General features: G+C 47.8%; 1 protein-coding gene across 1 annotated transcript in view; it reads left to right on the top strand.

Annotated features, from left to right (window-relative positions):
* The window catches only part of LOC146200776 (uncharacterized), an 8,080-nt gene extending 1,117 nt beyond the window's left edge, over positions 1-6,963 (top strand). The window contains exons 2-3 of the mRNA XM_084592426.1: positions 3,456-4,774; positions 6,948-6,963. Coding sequence (XP_084448552.1) covers positions 3,456-4,774; positions 6,948-6,963 — 1,335 coding nt within the window. The remainder of the gene's footprint in view (positions 1-3,455; positions 4,775-6,947) is intronic.
* The last annotated feature ends 10,269 nt before the right edge of the window (positions 6,964-17,232 follow it).

Below are 17,232 nucleotides of genomic sequence, written 5' to 3'. Positions count from 1 at the left end.
CGCTCCTTTCTTCTGTACGTGGGACCAGTGGCCTTGAAGCGCGTCCTCAGCAAAGAACACTATGAACATTTTTTAGTGTTTCATGTGGCAGCTAGACTACTAGTGTCACGTGACCATTACCTGGCTTACAATGAGTATGCAGGAGACCTTTTGAAGTACTTTGTGAATGAATTTGCAAGACTGTATGGCCCACACCAGCTTGTGTACAATGTACACACGCTTATACATCTTGCGGAGCAGTGTCAGGACCATGGACCCTTGGACGATTTCAGTGCCTTCGCATTCGAGAGCTTCCTTAGGAAGCTAAAACGAAAACTCCGTACTTCCTCCAAGTCTCTTTTCCAAATAAGCAAAACACTGTTGAAGTGAAACATTCAACAAAAACCAGGCCTACAGAGCTGAAACACCGTGTGAAGCCTGGCGATTGTTTCTTGCTTGATGGAAGCATTGTAGCAATCATAAATATATTCGGTGATTCCTTCAAGGGGGGCTTACTGAACGCGCAGAGAAGTCTCTACAAAGTGCCACTTCCGTCGTCATCTCTTAACATCTGGCGATGTGATGCAGTTGGGTCAGAAACGAAGGCACGGCCTCTTCTCACCCTCAGGGACAAAGTTCAGTGCTTGAAGCTGCACTATATCAAGCTTGGGTAGTAGTACCTATTATCCACCTCAACTGAATAGATAATGGTTGGTACAGATTGGAAGACGTGGGTCTAGCATTCGCATATATCAATTTCCTTGCCTCAAATCTGCAGCAATGCAGTGAAACGCAACGGATCCCGAGTGAAGGAGCTCGATCTATACGCTAATTTCGGGACAGCTGGAATTCTTTTAGCGAGCTTTCAACGCAGTGCGTGCGTGTGAATCTTGCATTTCCGCCCCATCGAAAAACGTCCACTTAAGCCGCATACTCAGTTCTACAACTTCATGATCTGTGCATTGATTGTCGTAGACAGTGAAACCTCCTACATCGAGCCACACATCTTCGTCTGCAAAAGGCTTCAACATTGAAGATATAACGGCTCTCTTCAGAGCCACCCAAATATGCTGGCAGGGGCCTGGTGGCGCCATTTACCGAATCCGCGTTCCCTCTCAAACTTACTGCGTGCTTTAGAAAAGGCAACTAAATATTAAATATAGCTCAAGTACGGAATATATATGAGAAATGTAAAGCAAAAACTCGTACACTTGTAAATGTTTACAACTGCAAATAATATATCCTAAGGAATGTAAATTTTCTTTAGGAAAAGGGATCTACAAAATACCTACAAAAGGGCCCGATCTACAAGAAAATTGCAAGGATATACTGAAGGCTCATACAGCAGCATATATATATGCATAAGCCAGAAGATAGCAATTCCAGTTTTCAGCAAATGTTCTCAGGGGAAAAGCCTCCCATCGTAAGAAAGAAAAGCACTTCGGTGAAGGAGTTAAGCCAAGAATCAGAACTGCATTCGGAGCCAGATATATTTACATGTTATATTTACATCTTGCGACGTCCCCCAACTGATTCCACACAATTACTGCCACCCGACCAAGGCTCACTGTATTCAGCCTACCCCGAGCCGTACATCGACAACCGCCGACCACCCCAGCGAAAGGCAGACCTGTGGCGTGCCCCAAATCGGCAGTGCCTGTTCTTCCACAGCGGAGAACCTGGTCACCTGTATCGACTGTGCCCATATCGTCAACTGGGACTGAAGGGTTTCCCCATCGACATGCGTAGACCTCCTTTAGGCCAACGACCCCGGGATATTGAGGACTACGTAGCCCAGCAGCGCATGGCGCCACCTTTTAGACGACAGTCACGATCTCCGTCTCCACGCCGACCATCCTCGCAGCCCAGCTCCTCCGGGATGGCGCAGCGACGGTCGCCTAGTCCGGGCCGGGAAAACTAAAGACAGCGACCTCAGGGGGCGAGGCCGCTTCAAATCGACTCGACGAAGACCCCCCGACAACGCGACCTGTGAGCGACCGCGACTTGACGGCCCCGACGATAGTTCGTACACGTGAAGATAGACTCTCGCTCGATATACCCATGCTCCTCGACGGCTATAAGGTTAGCGCATTGGTAGACACTGGTGCTGATTTTTTGATTTTAAGCGGGAAGCTAGCGGTGCTTCTAAAAAAAGTGATGACGCCATGGTCTGGCACGCAAATTCGAACCGCTGGCGGACATGTCGTAACTCCGAGCGGTCAGTGCACGGCGAGAGTCCAAATTCGCAACTCCACGTTTGTTGTCAGCTGCCTTGTGATACCTGACTGCTCCCGCGACTGTATCCTTGGTGTCGATGTTCTCCGAGAGTATGGGGCCATTATCGATCTCCGGAAGCGTACCGTGACCTTTTCGACCGAGAAAGCTGATGATACTGACAACGCAGACCACCAAAGCCGTGCCCCTCTTCGAATTTCTACTGAGAGCGTTTATATTCCGCCACGTTCCAGTGTTTTTGTGACTGTTAACTGCGATGAACTACGTGACGGAACGGCGGTCGCTGAGGGCAACCAGTTCCTTTTGCTCACCCACGGCATCACCGTCAGCTAAAAGCAACGTAACCTATGGAGCTGAAACGTGGAGGCTAACCAAGAAAGTTCTACTTAAGTTGAGGACAACCCAGAGGGCTATGGAACGAAAAATGGTAGGGGTAACATTAAGAGATAGAAGGCGTGCAGAGTGAGTGAGAGAAATAACTCAAGTTACCGACATTCTAGTAGAAATTAAGAAGAAGAAATGAACATGGGCAGGACATGTAGTGCGAAGAGAGGATAACCGATGGTCGCTGAGGGTAACAAACTGGATTCCAAGGGAAGGAAAGCGTAGCAGGGGGCGGCAAAAAGTTAGGTGGGCGGATGAGATTAAGAAATTCGTAGGAGTCAAGTGGATGCAGCTAGCACAGAACCGGGTTAAGTGGAGAAATATGGGAGAGTCCTTCGCCCTGCAGTGGGTATAATCAGGCTGATTATGATGATGTTGATGAAAAGCAACGTTATACATATAATTTTTACAGGATCACACGTACGCTCAATATCGATGCTCTCGGCCGGCTTAATCCCATATAATGGAAAGGTCCTAGCTGTGCTCAATAAGTGGGTTTTAATGCAAAAAACCATGAAAGCATTAATAATCAAGAAGAATTAAAGAACTTATGAAAACTGTATTACCACACGCACTGTATTCCTAATGTATTGCTCGCACAGAGAACACTATTATTTATTACTGTTCCTATTTTCTCACGTGTTTCGTTTTGGTCCTTACTAAAATCGCGATATATATATATATATATATATATATATATATATATATATATATATATATATATATATATATATATATATATATATATATATATATATATATATATATATATATATATATATATATATATACCGATGGGCCGACTGCGCTTGGGCGGCGTCCCTTGGCTGTAAGTATCGGCAGCGTGGTCGGTACAGCCGGCCGCACGGCGCCACCGCGGCCGCCGCCACCGCCAGGCTGAGGAAGAACAACGCCGCGGCAGCGCGGCCTTCAGCGGAAGCGCCGGATTCAGCAAGGAGATCGGCAACCTCGTGGACTACGGCTCTCTGAACTGCGTCGCCGTGATCCAGCTGAGGGAGAGTGACTACCTGATGCCCACAGCCGTGCTATGCGAGGCTAGCCCAGCTCTCAGAGATATCGTGTCCACGCAACGTGGAGACACCATACCCAGGATCCACATCAAGGGCCTCGACGACAAGACCTTCACTGTCGTCATGGAATACATGCGCACAGGTGACGCCGCTGTGAACGTGCAGAACGTGATCGATGTCTACCACGCCGCGAACAGCCTCCAGATGAAGCCGCTGGAGGCCAGTTGCTGGAACCGGGTGTTCGACAAGGAGCCCATAGAACGCAGCCTTCCGGCCTGGATCGCCGCCAAGAAGCTCAACATGCCGGATGAAGAGAAGCAGCTGTTCCGATTCATCACGCACAACTTCGAGGAAATCGCCAAGACGGACAGCTTCTACGAGCTGGATGCCACGCAGCTTAAGGAGATACTGCGCGCTGACGTCATCAGAGCTGAAGACGAGTTGTCACTGTACAAGGCCTTGATGAACTGGATCCACTACGACTGCAAGGCACGCAGCAAGTACGCCAGCACGCTGGTGGAGGCTATCCGCTTCCACGACATGACGCCCGCGCAAGTGGAGGGCTTCGAGGCATTCAAGATCTGCCCCGAGGTGCAGAAGTCCTTCGACGTGAGCCAGCGCATACCTCAACCGGGCCAGAAAAAGTCGGAGAAGGGCAGGGATTATGCCGGGCTGCAAAAGCTGGAGACAGGCGAGGCCGGCGAACCGTCAATGGTGCCGGCTACGGGACAGGCTGTCGCGCAAATGCCACCCGTACCTGCTGCCGCTGCACCACCGCGCTACGATGCGGTCGCGCAGAAACCTGTGGCGCCTTCCGAGCCGGTGGTCGTTGGACGCGAGAGCGCGCCGGTTGTCCACGCCGCACCACTCCCACCGCTGTCGCCACCGCAGCAGCAACAGCAGCAGCAGCAGTCAACAGCTCCCGTGGTACTGAGCCTGGAGCAGCAGGCGAACTTGCTCCCGCCCAAGCCTTACGAAGTGTTGGAAGTCAAGCCAGATATCATAAAGGTTCCGTCCAAGGAGAAGGTCACCGCGGCCATGAAAAAGGAGAAGCAGGAACTTAAGGGGGAGAAGAAAGGGGACAAGACGGCGGAAGGAAAGAAGGGCTCTTCCAAGGAGGCCAAGATAGGACCTGTCTCTGAGCCGTTGTTGACATATATATATATATATATATATATATATATATATATATATATATATATATATATATAATATATATTGTTACGAAGCGGCAAGCCGATGAAGACAGGAGACAGAACTTGACCGATGACGATGGTAGATGACGTTTAATGTTCGCGGGCCTAGCGCGAGCGCTCCTGCCCGCACCACTGCCCGCTTCTTCTTCCTTGTCGTCCGTAACAATATATATATATATATATATATATATATATATATATTGTCACGCGCCTTCTTAGAACGTCGACGGAAGATGAAGAAGAACAGTCGGGTAGATCGGTGAAGAAGGAAGAAGAGCAAGGGCAGAGGAACGTTAGTACGCTTCGCCGCAGTCCTGTTTGTACCGATCCCTGTAAATAAACCCCCCGTGCGAACAAAGCACTTAACATCTTGGTGGAGGTGCTGGGTAGCGACCACGGAGCGTTTCATCTACGAAGGCGCGTGATATGATGTTAGCACAAGCATATATGATGTTATGATGTTGGCACAAGCATATATATGCGACATATATGTCTGACCACAGTACATAGCTGCGCGGTGTAGCATGCAGCGGCCACAGCGAAAGAATCCACTATGCTAGGGCGCATTATACACGTTTTAGGTATATGTAGGCCTCCGCATCTCGTACGCCACAATACACAAATGACAGGTGCTGACAGCATTCATTTCAGAAGCTTTAAAGCGCTATATGACTGTGAAAGAAGATAAGGCAGGCTTTTAATTCTGTTTCATTCATTAACGCCTTCGCGGGGTGAGTAACTAGGAGCTCGGTATAACTTTAACTGGCAAAACTATACCCTCTCTCTTATATCACTCCATTTCATCCATCGCAGGCTTATCATTAGCAGCCGCACGCAGTCCACAAGCGCTTTGTTATATATGGCTTTTCATGTTTTGTGGATTTAAGTTTTGTTATTGGGGTTTAACTTCCCAAAGCGACTCAGGTTACTAGAGACGCTTTTGGAGATTTATTCTCAAGGACTTCTTAAGTGAAATATCGAGTAGGAAACAATTTCGTGTTAGGTGGTGTACGTATCTCTTTAAGAAAATTAAAAAGCTGCTGCTCCCCCAGCCAAACGCTGGGCTGCTATCTCGGGAGCGAAAAGTATACCTACTCAGGAATCCCAATGCTCTCGCATCCTCAGTAATAGCGTTCGCTCGCTCTGCGCTCTCTATCCTTTCTGCTCCCGCGCCGCCACCAACCAGCAAAACCGGTCGCTAGCTGGGCTACGCCATGCGCCTATCTCCTCGCCCTCTCTACAGTACGCCGCTCCTAGGGAATCGTGCTAGCAGACGAATACTAAAGGTATATGAGAGTCAAACCTGTAAAAAAATTCAAGTGTAACACATGCATGCATTTGTGTTTGTTCTCATGCCGGTATCTATACGTTTATTTTGTGCGGCGAATTCACTTCACTTCAAGGACGGGCATATGACACGTACCTGACCACAACAGAGTACGCGAGGTTGTTCGCCCATTGGCGCGGGCGAAGAAATAACGAATCGCAGCAAGCAAGTTACTTTGTAAAGTCCACCGGCGTCTCAACGTGATGCCACACCGCCGCCAATCGGTGACTGCTGGATGATTGTACAGTCGTGAGCAAAAGTGGTATACAACACTCAGCCAGTGACAGAGCTCGGGAAAACTGCATCGAAATGCCATATAGCGATAGCGTGAGAGACAGCGACATCGACACATGCATGTGGATAAAATGGGGCACCACCACTATTGTCTCGATCTTAGATAGCTGTTGCTAGATAAATTTGAGAGGCAGTTTTCTCGAGAACTGCCACCGGCTGAGTGTTGTACACCACTTTTGCTCACGACTGTACGTATAGAAGACGAAAATAAAGTCATGCGGCGCGTGCTCGGTGCGCAAGTCGGACACGAGCAGTTCGGTCCTGGAAGCCATGCTATAAGTTGCACATCTATTTATGGCGCTTAATTGCCTGCAACCCCGTTATTTCTATCTTCATCAATCACAAATAAGAAAATTTTAAAAATAAGCCTGTAGCCTACACTTACGCTATAAAAAATAAAAGGTCATGGTGCCAATGCATGCATCCAGCCCGTTTAATACGTGTCTTAAAAGGCGCCTATAAAAACTCAATTTTTAAATCTTGGCTAAAGCACACATGCAGATGTGTTTTCAGATAAAGATAAAGATAAATATATATATATATATATATATATATATATATATATATATATATATATATATATATATATATATATATATATATATATATATATATAATCGCTGGTACCACGACCATCAAACATATATGGGTGTCCCATCTTCTCCAGCATATGCACTGTTTTTAAAAGCGTTTTGAGGTAGGCAACACTTGGCCGCAGCCAGCCGTCTTGAGCACCACAGGGAATTATTTGTTTGCAATAAATCCTTAAGTACATAAGAAACTGTCATTCCAATTATTCGTGGCAAAGAAAGCCTCACGCGTACATTTTTTTTTCATCTCCAAAGAAAGCCCGCAAAATACAAAAGCTCACACACGATATACATATATATTATGGTGAGGCTACCCCCCCAAAAAAAACATAAAATAATGTGCCTCTGCCCGTGCCACTAGGTATAACGGGCTTACACACGATATACAGCATATTCATGCGCCGCGACTGCGCGCGGTGTTCCTAATCGTGGTTCGAGTGAACTATATATTAGCAGCGGCCGTAACGCGACGGCCGAGTTCAAGCAATAGTCAGATATATTTGGTACAACATATTGCCACCTGGTGTCCCCATGTTCTTGCTGCGCATGGAAGAGGACACTGAAGTTGACTCGCGTGCTGTGCGCCGAACGTTGCTTGCTAGTACAGCTTCGTCCCGTCGTTTTAGTCACGTCTAGCCCTGTTGTCCGTGACATATTTTGGTGGAGGTGCGGGGTGTATACTGGGATCGATACCCTGCGCGACCTGTGAGCGACTGCGACTTGACGGCCCCGACGACAGTTCGTACACGTGAAGATAGACTCTCGCTGGATATACCCGTGCTCCTCGACGGCTACAAGGTTAGCGCATTGGTAGACACTGGTGCTGATTTTTCGATTTTAAGCGGGAAGCTAGCGGCGCTTCTAAAAAAACGTGATGACGTCATGGTCTGGCACGCAGATCGAACCGCTGGCGGACATGTCGTAACTCCGAGCGGTCAGTGCACAGCGAGAGTCCAAATTCGCAACTCCACGTTTGTTGTCAACTGCCTTGTGATACCTGACTGCTCCGAGCGACTGTATCCTTGGTGTCAATTTTCTCCGGGAGTATGGGGCCATTATCGATCTCCGGAAGCGTACCGTGACCTTTTCGACCGAGAAAGCTGATGATACTGACACCGCAGACCGCCAAAGCCATGCCCTTCGAATTTCTGCCGAGACGTTTCTATTCCGCCACGTTCCAGTGTTTTTGTGACTGTTAACTGCGATGAACTACGTGGCGGAACTGCGGTCACTGAGGGCAACCAGTCCCATTTGCTCACCCACGGCATCACCTCGGCGCGGAGTCTCATCCATCTCCGTAACGGCCGATCTGAGCTCCTGGTGACTAACTTCACGAACGAACCCCGCCATCTTTTCCGCGCTACCGCAATCGTATTTGCCGACGCCTTAGCGGTAGGTTCTGAATGTTTTACGTTTGAAGAAGTTGAAAATGTGTGCCCATCCCTTAATCGTCTGGATATTAGTACAGATCTCTCGGAAACACAGTAACACGACCTGCGTTCTCTCCTTCTAAAATACAGTGCTTGTTTCGCGACGTCATCGAAAATTTGGCAAACGCCTCTTGTGAAGCACCGTATAATTACTCCCGACGATGCCCGCCCTATACGCCGGCAGCCGTATCGCATCTCAACGACGGAACGTGAAGCGATTCAGACGCAGGTTCAGGAGATGCTTCGTGATGGTGTCATGCAACCCTCCAACAGTCTGTGGGCGTCCCCTGTCGTGCTGGTGAAAAAAAAAGATGGCACCCTTCGCTTCTGTGTTGATTATCAAAAGTTGAACCACATCACTAAAAAAGACGTCTACCCGCTTCCCCGTATCGACGATTCGCTCGACAAGCTTCATCGCGCCCAGTACTTCTCCTCCATTGAATTGAAGAGCGGGTACTGGAAGATTGAGGTCGATGAACGGGACCGCGAAAAAACAGCTTTTGTCACCCCAGATGGACTGTGTGAGTTTAAAGTGCTGCCATTCGGCCTATGTTCAGCGCCGGCTACTTTTCAGCGCATGATGGACACCGTTCTCGCCGGCCTCAAATGGCAAATCTGTTTAGTTTATCTCGACGACGTTGTCGTGTTCTCTGAAACCTTTGGAGAACACCTCGAACGCCTTCGCGCAGTATTAGATGCCCTCCGGTCAGCTGACTTGATGCTCAAGCCCGAGAAGTGCCAGTTTGGCTACAAAGAGTTGAAGTTTCTCGGTCATCTTGTGAGTGCCGCAGGCGTTAGGCCAGACCCCGGCAAAACTGCCGCTGTCGCCAAATTTCCCGTTCCTGCCACGAAGAGGAGTTTAAAACGTTTCCTGGGTTTGTGTTCGTGCTACCGCCGCTTCATCGCCGACTTTTCCAAGATAGCTGCACTTCTCACCCGCCTCACGCGGGATGATACACAGTTCGTGTGGGCCGCCGAGCAACAGGAGGTTTTTGCGGAGCTGCGTAGACGACTGCAAACTACCCCTGTTCTCGGGCACTTTGATGAAGACGCTGCCACCGAAGTCCACACCGACGCCAGCAACATCGGCCTTGGCGCTGTACTCGTTCAACACCAAGCTGGCCCGGAATGGGTCATTGCGTATGCCAGCCGCACGCTCTCCCGCGCTGAAACAAAGTATTCCACTACGGGAAAGGAATGTCTCGCGGTTGTGTGGGCAACTATGAAATTTAGGCCTTACCTCTATGGCCGTGCGTTTAAAGTCGTTACTGAACACCATTCATTGTGCTGGCTGGCCACTCTCCATGACCCATCGGGGCGCCTAGCACGATGGAGCCTTCGCCTCCAATAATTTGATTACTTCATTGTGTACAAATCTGGTCAGAAGCACGAAGATGCTGACGCGCTCTCCGGGCACCCGTCGGATTTGTCGATAACGTCACGGACGACAGAGGTTTTCTTGGACTAGTGAATGCCTCAGACATAATGACCCGACAGCGAGCTGACCCAGACCTTCGACCTGTCATTGACCACCTGGAGGGTCGCGCTGCTGACGTCCCCCGCCAGTTTGGAAGGCACCTGTCTGCATTCTGTCTTCGGAATGGCGTTTTATTCAAGAAAAACACCAGCGCTGTTGATCGAGCGCACCTCCTTGTCGTGCCGGCCGACCTTCGCGACGATATCCTTTTTGCTTGCCACGATGAGCCCACCTCCGGCCACTTGGGCTTTGCACGCACGCTCTCTCGAGTTCGTCAAGCCTATTATTGTCCTAACATTTCTGACGTCGTCCATCGCTACGTCAGAGGCTGCCGCGAGTGTCAACGTCAAATGGTGCCTCCTCTCAAGCCCGCGGGTTTGCTCCAACCTATTATTCCACCTCGGACGCCGTTTGACCAAGTCGGCATCGACCTACTGGGCCCATTTCCGCTGTCATCGATGGGTAACAAATGGATTATAGTCGCGACAGACTATCTCACGCGTTATGCGGAAAGCAAGGCAGTGCAGCAGGGCACATCAATTGAGATCGCTCAATGTTTTATGCAACAAATCGTGTTGCGTCGTGGCGCACCGTCCCTAGTCGTAACCGATCGAGGCGCCGCGTTTACGGCACAGCTCATGCACGACGTGCTCGAGCTTAGTCGTACCAGCCACCGAAAAACTACTGCATATCACCCGCAGACGAATTGCCTTAAGGAGAGACCCAACAAAACCATCGCCGACATGATCGCAATGTACATAGACTCGCAGCACAAAAACTGGCATGAAATTCTCTCCTACATCACAAATGCCTACAACACGGCCACCCAACAGGCGACGCGTTTTACACCATTTCGCCTAGTCTACGGACGTGACGTTCAGACGATGTTGGATGCCATGCTTCCGAGCTGCACAGATGATCATCCACTCACGCCAGACGCCGAGCAGTTTTCTCAGCGCGCTGAGGAAGCACGTCAACTTGCCCGCATTCACATTCAACAACAGCAGGGCACGGATGCACGCCGCTACAATCTCCGTAATCGATACGTCGAATACCATCCTGGAGAGAAAGTTTGGGTGTGGACCCCGGTGCGTCGGCCCGGCTTGTGTGATAAACTAATTTCCCGTTACTTCGGACCTTACGAAGTTCTGCGCCAAGTCACGGAAGTGACTTACGAAGTTCTTCCAGTGGGTACTGTGCAGCCCTCGCGTCGGCACCACGCTCCGAGGTCGTGCACGTTGTCCGCATGAAGCCCTATTTCACGCGGTAGTGCGCTATGCGCTTGTTTCGTTGTCGCGTAGGACACCTTACCCAGCCTCCGTTATCTATGCTGTCCATGTGCTGATCTTTCTTTTCGCTTACATTGCCATCGCTCGCGCTCCGTCCCTTATTTCTTTTTTTAAGAGGGGGAGTAATGCCACCTGGTGTCCCCATGTTCTTGCTGCGCCTGGAAGAAGAGGACACTGAAGTTGACTCGCGTGCTGTGTGCCGAACGGTGCCTGCTGGTACAGCTTCGTCCCGTCGTTTTAGTCACGTCTAGCCCTGTTGTCCGTGACAGTATATATATGACTGCACCGATCTCATCTGCGGTAGCTGCACCATGCGCACCGTCGCGTGCTTTCTGACGCGGAGTCATCGTGCGCATAACGGCCCGCCCCAGCAAAGGCACTGTGAAGCCACGGTCTCAGCATGATCGATTTTGTTCACTCAAACTGTGAATGAGAGCAGCACAATTGTGGCGCAGTAACGCGCTAGTCAGGTATATGGTTTTGTATTTCGCGGGCTTTTCTTTGTAGATCGAGGAGTATACGTGAGGCACTCTTTATCGAAAATGATTTCCGATGGTGCTCTCAAACTTTGAAACATTAATTACACTTATTTTCTATTGTACAATATTTAGTATTTGAGGCAACACGTATCTTAATTATAAACTGATTAATTACAAAGAATATCGTGTTCCGCAAGATGGCCGGCAGCATCTATATGGAGCTGGTCTCCCTGGCCTCGCATCATATATAATTTTCCTTATCTACCGTGAGGATATGATATAGCGACGAGAATGATGCTGAATTTAGTGATAACAAAAATGATGAATTAATGATAATGACGCTACATTTGTTGATAATGATCACGATACGTACGTGATGCGCCGTCTGCAGCAGCATTAATCCCGCTTTCGCAAATTTCTGCAGTGTATATTCCACGTGATGTCGGAAGTTTTTCAACCCTTTTCTTAAGTTTCGAACAATATATAGCTTTGTTAGCTATCCACGCTATCGACACCCGGCCCTATGTTGTGTGTAGGAATTACGCCTCTAAGATATTGCAGAATTTTACATAATTATTCGTGCCTCGTTATAAATAGAAGAGACTAATGTTGACCAAAATTGTCAAATATAATCGCAGATCGTCCACAATACATAGCGAATCACGGAAAATTTATTCAGAAAAAACATTCTACATTTCCGTGGTGGCGCTTCTGTGCATTTTATTTGTGCGGTCAGCTAAGCCAAATTTTTAGGACAATGCATGCGTGCAATAATCCCCATAAACATTATACCGGGCGTCCCAGCTACTTGAACCAAGGATTACAAAATAATATATTTGAGCTAGGTCAGTGAAGTCATGCAGTTGCATACAACTGCCAGCCTCCTTTTTCACCAGAGGGAATTTTTGTTTTGCAATTACTTGTTAACTAATTACTTTATTTTTCTAACTTACTAAATATTCAGCTTAAACCAAAAATGTGAATTCGAAAGTTGTAGAACACCTAATTCAGAAACCTCCATTATTTTAATTGTGACAAAGAAAGTCTCAAGTACGTGTATCTTTTTTTCCAAGCTCAAAACAAAAAGCCCGCGGAATACAAATAATACCAAGTGATCAGCGCATTTGAGCGCCACGATTGTGGCGCTCTTAGTCGTGGTTTGAGCGAGCGAAATCAGCTGCGGCCGTGATTCGATATGGTCCCGTTGCAGCGGCAGGCTGAAATGTTGCCGACGGTTAATTGGAGCGAGCTCGAGCTCACGAGATCTCGGCAAGGCCTGCGCGCCTCAGCAGCCTACGTCACGACAGCCGGATGGCGATAAAGTGCCAGCAAATGAAGGTGTGAGCGCGAATCTTACCCTAGCCACATATAATCAATATAATGTCATCTTTTACCCGAGCCTGTACGCGCAGATTCTGATACCTTATCGCTCGTCCGCTTGTAGTGACGTTCGCTGATGGGAGCGAAGGTGATGTAAAGGCCTTGTTAGAATCTCGGATGTGTCGGCTCGCCGCGCTCGCTGCTACTTGCACCGTCACGTGGTCAGACGCGGGCGAACACGGGGCCGAGGAGACACCGCTGCAGCTGATTTTGTTCACTCAAACCACGACTGAGAGCACCACAATCGTGGCGCGCGAATTGGGCTATAGTCACGTGGTTTTATTTGTATTTCGCGGGCTTTCTTCTGAGCCCGGAAAAAAAAAAGATATACGTGATATTTTCGTTGTCACTATTACTGGAATGAGGGTTTCTGAAAGCGGACTCCAACTTCCCCATTCACATTTTTGGTCTAAAATTGATAAATAAATTAGAAAAATTAACGTAATTAGCCAATATAAGTGATTGCAAAACAAAAATTACATGTAGTGCGCAAGGAGGCTGCAGTGGTATGCTATAGCTTTCAATGAACTACCTCAATTATATTATTTTGTAACCCATGGTTCAAGTTAGCTAGGACACCAGCAGGTATATCATAGCTGTGACACCCGACCCAAATTATGTATGGCGGATGAATATCTTCAACAGTTGAACATAAACTGCGTGTCCGGGCCTGTGAAACGTTTTGTTGGGGGGCAATTATCCCAAAACGACTGTCAGATTGGGATAAATGCACATTGAAAAACATCCTTGTATCAGTCAGAGCTGCTTTTGCTGTTTTTCTGAGTACCGCCGCAGCCTGAATTGTGCAATTCTGGACAGCCATCAAAGTTCATTAGACAATATCGACCGCTAGAAACCAAGATGTATACAATATTAGGATGCCACCAAACCTGGTGGGACAATATTGACCAATGGATGCCAATGGATGGCAATGTTGACAAGCCGTTCATGTTGGCAGAACAACATTGCCCAACCTATGCCATGATATGTGCAATGATGGGTATCCATTAAAGCTCATTAGACAATATTGACCACTGGAAACCAAGATGTATACAATATTAGGATGCAAGATCCTTGGATAAATTCTCTCCTAGATTTTATCTCCAATCCTACAGCTGCTTCTCCATCGCGTGCTCTCCGCCGTCATGCTTCCCACTTCGCCATTCGTGATAACCTCCTCTACCGCCGCAACTACTGCGCAGATGGCCGCAAGTGGTTGCTAGTTACTCCCCGGCAGCTACGTTCGCAAATCTGTGACTATTTCCACGCTGACCCACAATCCAGTCACGCGGGTGTCTTCAAGACATACGCTCGTCTCCGGCTGCGTTACTACGGGCGGGGCATGTACACCTTCGTACTCAAGTACGTTCGCTCATGCCTCACCTGTCAAAGTCGCAAGCCATCTCCTCAACGTTCCGCTGGAGAGTTGCTACTGTTACCCAACCCACCACGCCCTTCCGACCGCGTCGGCATTGATTTGTATGGGCCGCTTCCCTACACTGCAGCCGGCAACCGCTGGGCTATTGTAGCCGTTGATCATCTGACGAGGTATGCAGAAACCGCCGCACTTCCATCTGCCACAGCGTCAGAAGTAGCTTCCTTCATTTTGCAGCGATTTGTTCTTCGCCAGGAGGAGCCAACATACCTTTTTCCCCTTGCCATGTAGAGTGGGTTACTTCAGCCCTAGTGACGTGGGATTAACTCTCCAACTTCCTCCCTTCACTTGAACCCTGTACACCCCTAGCCCAAATAGTGAGCAAATCACTCTTCACGGCAAGGGGACAGAAACTTTTCTCCTTTCCTTCCGTACCTAGACTAGGCTGCATAGCCCCAAAACATTGTCCCCATGTACAGCAAGATTCAATGCCACATTTCTCCTCAGTGTCAGAGCACCCTCTGCTTGCTCTGTACCACCCTTGCAGCAGCCCAGTTTTTGTTTACCACAGAAAATCATGTCCGTGCAAGCTGTGTTGGCATGGACAGCTGCATTTCTGAGGCAACTTTCATGCTTTATGATGAGGCTCTCATTGAATGGCTTTACGATTCATGAAACGTGGTCATGTGTGTTGATTAGTGTCACATGAAGTAAAATTTCACTGACTAAAGTACAATCATAAGGATGGCAATTTAGGTGAGTTGGTACGCGGTGGCCTTGTGGTAGAGCATCGCCTCGCATTCGGGAGGTACGGATTCGATCCCCAGTGCCGACGGGTACCCACCGGTTTCCAATGGGTACAAGATTTCCCCCGGCCTGGTGCTCGGCTGTTCTGGGGTGAAATGCTTGGGAAAAGGGGCCATGAACCAAAATGTTGGATCATTCTTTTTCTTCCGGTGGTTTAGCGGGGTTGCTGGTATTCGAGCAATGCAAGGACACGGAGTCAAGAGTCTGTTTCTTCACAGTGCGCTGCAGGGATTGTGCATTTGTTTTCCTCATTGTAATGAAAAGATGCAAGGCTAGTGCATGAGTTACTTGCACACACGCACGCCACACATATGCTGTTTTGCAGTGGCAGAAAAGAAATAACTGTCAAGACTGAGAGCATCTTGAAAGTAGCAGCACGAAAAAACAAAGACGTGAAAAGAAGCAAGCAGATGCTAACTCGCAACTAAAGTTTATTGTGCAAACAAGAAATATATAATGCCAAGCAACACCGCAAACTGCTCAATCACCAATAAGCAGACAGCAAAACATGAATCACTAAAACATCCGTACGGTTCCATGTGAGTAGATATAGGTAGAGGTCAACTTGGCTGTGCATTGTAAAGAATGCACTGGTTGCTTTCAGTTTCTTTCTGCCGCACACATTCTGGCTGTCATCCATTGCAAATCAGCTGGGAAATCATTGAAACTAGATACATTTTATAACTAGGTAATGAATGTGTTAGTGAGACATCCATTATGTTACCATGCAGTGAGTTGGGTTATATAGATAGGGAACCGTTCTTAAATTTTAGTGATTCATGTCTTACTTTTTGCTTATCAGTGATTGAGTGGTTTGCGTTGTTGCTCGACTTCTTTATATATTTCATGGGTGCTTCAATAAACATGATTGTAAGTTAGTGCCCGTATTGTCTCCTTTCCTACCCTTCTTTTTCCTTGCTGCTTCTTTCAAGATAGAATACAATCTTTGCTACTTCGGTCATAAAATGAATTTTAATGAAGTTCCACATCTCTTAGAAAAGTAGTATTGTAGTTGCAGGTATGTATTAGGCCCTGCAGTACCAATTAAGGTGCTCGCTCGATGTAAAGCATCAAGAAAGGGAGTGCTTTTCTGATCTCGAACCTAGTGGGAACTGGTGGATTATGGATAGGCTGTTAAAATGCACTTGCAGTTAAAGTCAAGTAAATGCTTTTTATTTGTAACTAGGGGCACTGTGATGCCTGACTTGCTCTTTTGCCAGGCTGGCGACGACATGGAGTGAACGGAGTTATTTTATTTCACTGTTGGTATGTCCCGGGTGATGTCAACATTGTTTCTTCTCTGGCATTGTAGGCAATCGCCCTTCAACTAATTGAATGCCAAAGCGAAATTTTGAATTAAACAATAATAAAATAGGATTATTTAGCAGGCAGAGGTAAATTTCATGCAGTGACCTGCACCAGCATGTCTTGCATCACTTCAAGAAAAAAAACAGTATTGTGGTGTTCCTACTCTGTGCCTTTATTTCTTGCTCACAAAGCCTCTGCATGTACGTGTTGCACTATATTACGTTTTCACTAATTTGTTTGGTCATGGTACTTTTTACCTTACAGCAAGCTCCATGTGGCTTCATAAGCAATGGCTCCTTCAAGCTCTATACCATTTGCCGGAATTGCGCTCTGCTGTCGTGGGCAAGAAGCAGGACATTGATGTAAGCACTGAAGACATCTTTCAGCGTGTGTAGGTCTTTATTTGCCTAACCCACTACTGCATTTGTGACCCCTCATGTTTATTTTGACATTTAGGTTTCTTCAGTGTTTTCTTTGCTTGCTGCCGTTGCTTACTGGCTATGACATTTGGCTGTTGAGTGCGAGAATGACGAGTGGAATGGTGCCTGTGGCCTGTTGATAGAGGCAAAATGCAAATTTTCCCACATTTGGTGCCAGTGAATAGCTTGAAGAGCTTTTGAGGAATAGGGCTCTGGAAACTAACCCAGAGCC

This window comes from Amblyomma maculatum, chromosome 2 (assembly GCF_055883805.1).
Source record: "Amblyomma maculatum isolate TAMU_Amacu chromosome 2, ASM5588380v1, whole genome shotgun sequence".
Lineage (NCBI taxonomy): Eukaryota > Metazoa > Arthropoda > Arachnida > Ixodida > Ixodidae > Amblyomma > Amblyomma maculatum.
The sequence above is the reverse complement of the archived record's forward strand: the minus strand, read 5'-3'. Positions and strand labels throughout refer to the sequence as shown.